The sequence below is a fragment of the Stegostoma tigrinum genome, chromosome 15, assembly GCF_030684315.1.
Source record: "Stegostoma tigrinum isolate sSteTig4 chromosome 15, sSteTig4.hap1, whole genome shotgun sequence".
NCBI classification, from domain to species: Eukaryota; Metazoa; Chordata; class Chondrichthyes; order Orectolobiformes; family Stegostomatidae; genus Stegostoma; species Stegostoma tigrinum.
This window is the reverse complement of record NC_081368.1, coordinates 7,163,896-7,170,984: the sequence shown is the minus strand read 5'-3', so window position 1 is coordinate 7,170,984 and position 7,089 is coordinate 7,163,896. Positions and strand designations below refer to the sequence as shown.

Below are 7,089 nucleotides of genomic sequence, written 5' to 3'. Positions count from 1 at the left end.
TCTCTGATAGACACGTACACTTCAAAAAACATTAAAAACGAAAAAAAAACTTGTATCATAGAAGGAGGGTATTCACCAGCTGTGCCATTGTTGCTTTCTTTTGTAGCGGCATCCAGTTAGTTACAGTCCTGGAGAAAGTTCACTGAACACGAAGTATTAACTCTGATTTCTCTCCACAGATGCTGCCAAGCCTGCTGAGGTTTGCCCGCAGCTTTGGCTTTTATTTCCAAGTTTATTGAATCTGTTTCTGCCATCCCTTCAGACAATTATACATTCTATATCATAAAAAGAAAGACTTTGCTGATGGTCATCTCCTCAATCCCTCTCCAGGTCCTCCGATTATGACCTTAAGCCTCTTCTCTTGGGTTCCCGAGTCTTCCACAAGCAGAAACATCGTCTTTCTTTTTAATTATTCATTTGTGGGATGTGGGAGTCACTGGCTGGCCAGCATTTCTTGCCCACACCTAGTTGCCCCTTGAGAAGGTGGTGGTGAGCTGCGTTCTTGAACCGCTGCAGTCCTCCTGCTGTGGGTTGACCCGCAATGCCATTAGGGAGGGAATTCCATAACTTTAACCCGGCAAAGGTGAAGGGATGGAGACATGCTTCCCAGTCAGGGCGGCGGGTGACTGAGCAAACTCTTCATCCAAAACCCACGATCGTTTTGAACACTTTTTGATGAATCTCGCCTCAAGCTGGGCTGGAAAGAATGAACAAAAGCAAATGACCTCCTGATTTCTCCAGCCAGCTGACGCTCCTCACTTTTCATTAATCTGTTTAGCCTGACTAGTGATGAATACGATTGCGTCTGCAACCTTTAATAACATCCTCTTCAGAGAGCCATTTGCCTTCTCTACAAAGGAGATGCGCTTGCAGTAATCTTTCCCTGGCACTAGATGTCTGTATGGCGCTTCTCAAGCATGTTGCAGAGCAAACAAGCAGCCTGAGGAAGTGAAGTCTCTCGATGCTTGCTTGAGCCCATGTTTGTTACTCCGGAGTGACAGGGGTGAGCAGATTTATCGCTTGCTTCACGACCCGGCAGTATACCGCATTACCCCAGAGCAAGGAATGAGGTGGGTGGCGAGGCAGGAACCTGAACGCCAATTTATGACAAGAGACACCGGTAACTAGGAAAAAAGGGTTGGATTGATTCAAAGATGAGGCCGGTGGTGCTGGAATGAGCATCACTGGCAAGACAGAAAGTGGTACAGACAAAAAAAATGTTCTCGGTTATGCGAGGGATACATATTGCAAAACAAGAGAGAGACCGAGAGGCGCTTGAAAATTAAATATGGGGCATATTGCAAAGAGAGAGAGAGACGCTGAGCGGGAGGAGAGTGGGAGCTTTGCTTGTGCTGAGCTCTAGATATAACTTCAGAGGAAAGCTGCCGCATTTTCTTTGCTGTCGAACCGGCCGCTCGCTGCTGATCCTTTCTGCACCTGTTAGAGACAGGTAGGGGGAGCAGGATCACACGGGAACTTCCAAGCGACCCCACTGCCATGTGCTGCTGAAATTACACCATTAATAATTGATGCTATTTCATGGCGTGTTTTTTTTCCCTATCTCTCTGTCTCCTCTCTCTTTTCTCTGTCGGATCCTGGGGAGCGTTTTATGCGTGAGAAAAAAAAGTGTAACTCTGGGCTGCAGCCCTTTGAATTATTCAGCTGTCTTTTTTTTAAAGGAAAAAAAACCTTTATGTGTTTAAAGCGTCAGATAAACTGGAATGGTTTATGAGCTGTGGTTTGCGGGCACGTTTTGAATACTGGAGAAGAGAGAGAGCAGGGCTTCTGTCAGACAAATGAAAACTGCAGATCTAACAGTCGCGGTGTTCCTACATATACTTTGCGGGTAGGTCCAGTCAGAGCCATTATATCGGAGCTACAGATGTATCAGTGTGTTCCTGATCACGTTAAGAGATTGCTTAGAGATGCAGTGAAAAGGGTGGGGAAGGTGGGTGGGGAGGAGGGAGATTTGAAGAGTAATTATTAATTAACGATTGGGATCAGATGCATGATCTCACTTGATCTGAACGGAACTGGGTTTGCGAATATTCCTCTCGTACCCGTTACTTGCAGCGGAATTCAAGCGAAAAAAAAACCCATTTGTGAAAACAAAGCCCAGAAGGATGTTCTGGTCGCAGGTATCAGACTTAAGGCTAACCCTTAGCTGGGTGTAAGCAGCTTCCAGCCGCTTGCTGTTGCTGACCATTATTCAGCCCCTGGGTCTGGGATGGCATCGCTGCGTTGCATGGTCCAGCTTCGACGCCGCCGACGCGCTTGTTTTACAAACTCGGGTTCTCAGAGGGACAGGGAGCGAAGGTAACTCAACTTTGAAAATGCTGTTATCTGGCAGGAACCCCAGCTCGTTTGCTCTCGTCTCTTCCAGACCCCGCGCCCCCAACCCCTCCCCTGCTCGCTGCGATCTGTCCCCACCGCAGTCTGCTCGCTATCTGACCTTCATCCGCGTTTGCACACCCGTTCACACTCATTCGGGGCTTGGGCAACTTTTCCTATCCACTCGCCTTCGCTTCCAGACGTGCTCTTTATCCCTGTCTCTCTGCATCGCTCCCCCGTTCCACTCTCTTTCTCCCCCGCGCGCGCTCTCTCTCTCTCAACACTCTCCCTTTCCTGTCTTCTTTCTCCCGCGGTCTCTCTCTCCCCCACTCTCTTTCTCTCTCCCTCACTATTCAACACTGCCCCATCCTCTCTCTCTTTCTCCCCCCACACACTCTCTCCATCACCACCATTCCTCCACTTGTCTCTTTCTCACCCCACATTCTGTCCAATGTTCCCCGTTCCCCACTCTCTTTCACCCCTATCTCCCTCTCCAACGCATTCCTTCCCCTAACTCTCCCCCTGCTCTCTCTCCAATACTCTACTTCCCCTCTCTCTTTCTCCTTCCACTCTCAATCTTCAACATTCCCCCTTCCTCTCTCTCTTTCTCCTTCCACTTTCTCTTTAACACTGGTGCCTTCCTCTCCAGTTCCCCACCCCGTCGCTCCCACTTGCTGTATATTTACCCTTGCCTCCTCTACTTTCTCTCTCTCACTGGCTTATACACAACACTAAAGTCTGCCCCCTGTCCCTCCCGCAGGTGGATGGTCCCAAGATGTTCCTCCTGGTCTGGTTGGCTCTCTCAGTGCCGGGTACCTCGCTATCTTCCGGGCCGGATACCAAGGCTATCTGTTCGGTATGTTCGTGCGTGGCAATCGAACACATCTTGTACATCTCCTGCGACAAAGGCAGCAGTTTGTATAGACCGAGCGAGCTCAGACCCCCGGCTGCCAGCCTGTACCACCTCAACCTGCAGAATAACCTGCTGGGCACCCTGTACCCACAGAGCTTCACCAACTTCAGCAACGCCATCTCGCTGCAACTCGGCAATAATAAACTGCAGGAGATCCAAACCGGAGCATTCCAGGGACTGACTCACCTCAAACAGCTCCACCTCAACAACAACGAGCTCCAGGTGCTGCGGGCTGACATGTTCCTGGGCCTGGAGAACCTGGAATACCTACAGACCGACTATAACCTCATCAGGGTCATCGAGAGGGGCACCTTCAACAAGATGCACCGTCTGAAAGTGCTGATCCTGAACGATAACCTGATCTCATCGCTGCCCGACAACATTTTCCGCTTCGCCTCTCTCACCCACCTGGACCTGCGTGGGAACAGGCTGCAGAATATCCCTTATATCGGGGTGTTGGAACACATAGGCAGGATTGTGCAGTTTCAACTGGAGGACAACCCCTGGAATTGTTCGTGCCAGCTGCTGGCATTGGTCAGCTGGCTGGAGAACATGCCCTATCACCTGTACATTGGGGAACCAGCCTGTGAGACACCTGCTCAGCTCAACGGCAAGTTACTGAAGGACATGACCCAACGGGAGCTGTGTCCCGAAGAAACCGATGATCCCCCCGACTCCAGCCTGCCCCCACCTTTCCAGCTGAACCCCCGAGTGACCCGCCGCCCCCAGCCTGCTCCCAGGACCCCCACCAGCCCACCCAAGAGGTCCCAGTCTGGGATAGTCTCGGGCAAATTCCTCTCCAGCAACCGCAACTATAGCCAAATCGCGTCGTTCCAAACGCGGGCACCGGCGCTAGTCCAATGCCCGGCACGGTGTGACTGCCAAAGCGACTCGTCAGACCTGGCACTGAGTGTCAACTGTCAAGAGAGAGGGATCGAGAGTGTCAGGGACCTGCTGCCTACACCGGGCAGTGCCAGCCAACTGCTCCTGAACGGGAACCACATCAGGGAGATGGAGAGCTCGGAGTTTCGGGGTTACGAGGGATTGGATCTACTCGATCTGGGCAACAACAGGATCTCTGCCATACACAAGGGGGTCCTGAGTAACCTGACAAACCTGCGGAGGCTGTTTCTGAACGGTAACCAGATTGAGAAACTCTGCCAAGACATGTTCCTGGGGCTGCACAACCTGCAATACCTTTACCTGGAGTACAATCTCATCAAGGAAGTGCTGACGGGCACGTTTGATTCCCTGGCCAACCTCCAGCTGCTCTATCTCAACAACAACCTGCTGAAGGGTCTGCCAGCCTATGCTTTCTCTGTGGTGCCCCTGTCCAGGCTCAATCTGAGGAATAACCATTTCATGTACCTGCCAGTCAGTGGCGTGCTGGACCAGCTCAGGTCTCTGAGCCAGATCGATCTGGAAGGTAATCCCTGGGACTGCACCTGTGACCTGGTGGCCCTGAAACTCTGGGTGGAGAAACTCAGCCGGGCCACCACAGTGAAGGAAGTGAGCTGTGAGACGCCGGTGGAGTTTGCTGGCCTGGATTTGAGGGACCTGAAAAGCGAGGTGCTGTGTCCCAGGCTCTTGAGCAAAGGTGTAGCGGTGAGCCCGAGTCCCAGAGCTAGCGTAGCCCCTGGTGCCCCACCTCTGAACCTGAGCAAGACTAATGCTGGGGGTCCTGTACCCCTCTCCATCCTTATCCTCAGTATCCTGGTGGTGTTAATCCTCACTGTATTTGTGGCTTTTTGCCTCCTGGTGTTTGTCTTGCAAAGGCACAAGAAGGGCACTGCCAAACACGAAGCGGTGGCAAGCCAGGAGTGTAGCTCCATGCAACTCCATCTGAAGGAGGGAGAGCAGCCGGCGGCCCGGGGAGAGAGCACCGAGCCGGGCACAGCTGGCAAATTCATGCCGCAGACCATTGAGCAGCTCAGGAAGACCTACCCTGGCCCTGAGCAAGGGAGCCCATTCGCAGACCCCCAAGGCCAGACCATCTTCCTCAGGAATGTCGGCGACAGGGACAAGAAACGACTGAGCACCATCGATGAACTGGACGAGTTGATCCCCAGCAGAGACCCCCACCTGCTCTACCGGAATCTGGTCGAGGGCAAACAGGAGATTAATAGCATCGGCTTCGAGTTACAATATCCCGAGAAACAGGGCGAGGGGAAAAAACTGAAGAAATCTCTGCTGGGGGCGAGCCATTCCAAAATGCTGATGGAGCAGCGCAAAGGCGAGTGTTTGGAACTAAAAAACAAATTCCAGGGGACCCCGGATTACTTGCAAGTTCTGGAGGAACAAACCGCTATGAGTCAGTTGTAGGACAGCTGCAAATGGGTGTTTTTTTTAAGTATGATATATACACACATGGAAAAGTGCCTTTCATTTATTTCAATTGCAGATATTGATCGGAGCCTGGAGCGATATTCCTCCCCCCAACCTCACCCCCACCCCGAACCCCGACTGCTTCGTCGCAACTCGCTCCGCAGAGATTTTTATAAGATGCAGGATTTTCAATACGTTTGAAAACATTTAATATATATCTATATATGTGTGTCAAACAGACTCCCAACCTAACAAGCACGGAGAAAGTCCTACTGCGGACAGGCAACGCAATCAATGGTAACAGGATTCTTTCTTTTTTAACAAAAAAAGAAACAAAAATGTATTCCGTGACTCAGTTCCAAAGTGTCCCACCGTCAAAACGGCTGTGGTCTGGTCTTTTTAAGATATTTACAAGGTGCGATAAGTTGTCCTTTTGTTTCTGTGTTAAAACCTCCTCCTCCCCCATTCCCAAATCTACTCCTCCTCCAGCCATCCTCCCACCAAGAGTTCAGACCCTACATCCCCCCTTCTCCTCCCCCCTTACAGCCCGCCCCCACCCACAATGGGATTGACCATTTGCTTATCTGTGTTTTCCGCCTGAAAAAGTAGCCAATATTCTGATAAATTTGATGCATCTTTCTGAACTTCTTGCATGATGGATTTGTGCAGTTTGTATTTGGGACGTGGACTGAAAGGGGTGGGGATAGCATGGGACAGAGAGGCGTCAACTCAGTGTCCGAGCTGACTCTTGCTTAGATTATTATTCTTTACAATAAATTACCAAAACTGTAGTCCCAGAGAATACCCCTTGGGGAGAATTGGGGGAAAGTAAAAATAATTTTCGTATCTCATTGAATTAAGTTTATCAGGGTCAATGAGAGTTATAGCCAATGGAGAGCTGACTATTCTGGTTGGAAAAAAAAACTTTTTTCTCTTTTTTTCCTATAAGACAGCTTTAAAAACCTTCGATTTTGACTTTTTAATGTTTTAGTAACTGAATCCAAGGTAGATAGCTGAGATTGTATGTTACCACCCCAAGAATACAGGATTGCTTACTGTGTAAGCTTGTTAAATATCATCACAACCATTATTTGATCTCACTGCAGCATTTAAAATACTTTGAGTTAAAGATTGGCAAATATATATTCATATGTTTACCCCAGTTACCAAAATGTTTACTTGCTAGCGTATTTATTGATAATTTGGTGTGTTTTGTAGTTTCATATTTAATTCACAGTGAATTGTGTTGAATATTAATGCATTATTTTAGAAGCCTCACACCCAGCCTCATTTTCTATCCAGTCATTTCATGGTTTTCTTGACTAGAATATTTAAGATCAGTGTGTAGGTTCTGAAGGATTTTGCTCATTTGCTTTCTAAAGCACCCCTTTGTTGTAGCATAGAGTAATGGGAAAAATAATCATAAAAAAGACGATGTCTATAAAAAATGATTGGTCATCTATTGCAACTCAAAGGAATTTGTATTTAATCCTGCAGAAAGCAATCTGAAAAATAATGGG

The 7,089-nt window shown here is 49.1% G+C and overlaps 1 protein-coding gene across 2 annotated transcripts; it reads left to right on the top strand.

Moving 5' to 3' along the window:
• Positions 1 to 945: 945 nt before the first annotated feature.
• slitrk4 (SLIT and NTRK-like family, member 4) lies at positions 946 to 6,683 on the top strand. 2 transcript variants are annotated; one of them, XM_048544569.2, is made up of 2 exons: positions 946 to 1,070; positions 3,092 to 6,683. In XM_048544569.2, exon 2 carries the CDS (start codon positions 3,107 to 3,109, stop codon positions 5,564 to 5,566), a length of 2,460 nt encoding a protein of 819 aa, XP_048400526.2. In that variant the 5' UTR covers positions 946 to 1,070; positions 3,092 to 3,106; the 3' UTR covers positions 5,567 to 6,683. The 2 variants fall into 2 exon arrangements, with proteins under 2 accessions (XP_048400526.2, XP_048400527.2); XM_048544570.2 differs by lacking the exon at positions 946 to 1,070 and adding an exon at positions 2,039 to 2,316.
• The last annotated feature ends 406 nt before the right edge of the window (positions 6,684 to 7,089 follow it).

What these genes read in the sequence shown, in the direction of transcription:
- slitrk4 (XM_048544569.2), top strand. Translation starts at nt 3,107, where the DNA reads ATGTTCCTCCTGGTCTGGTTGGCTCTCTCAGTGCCGGGTACCTCGCTA.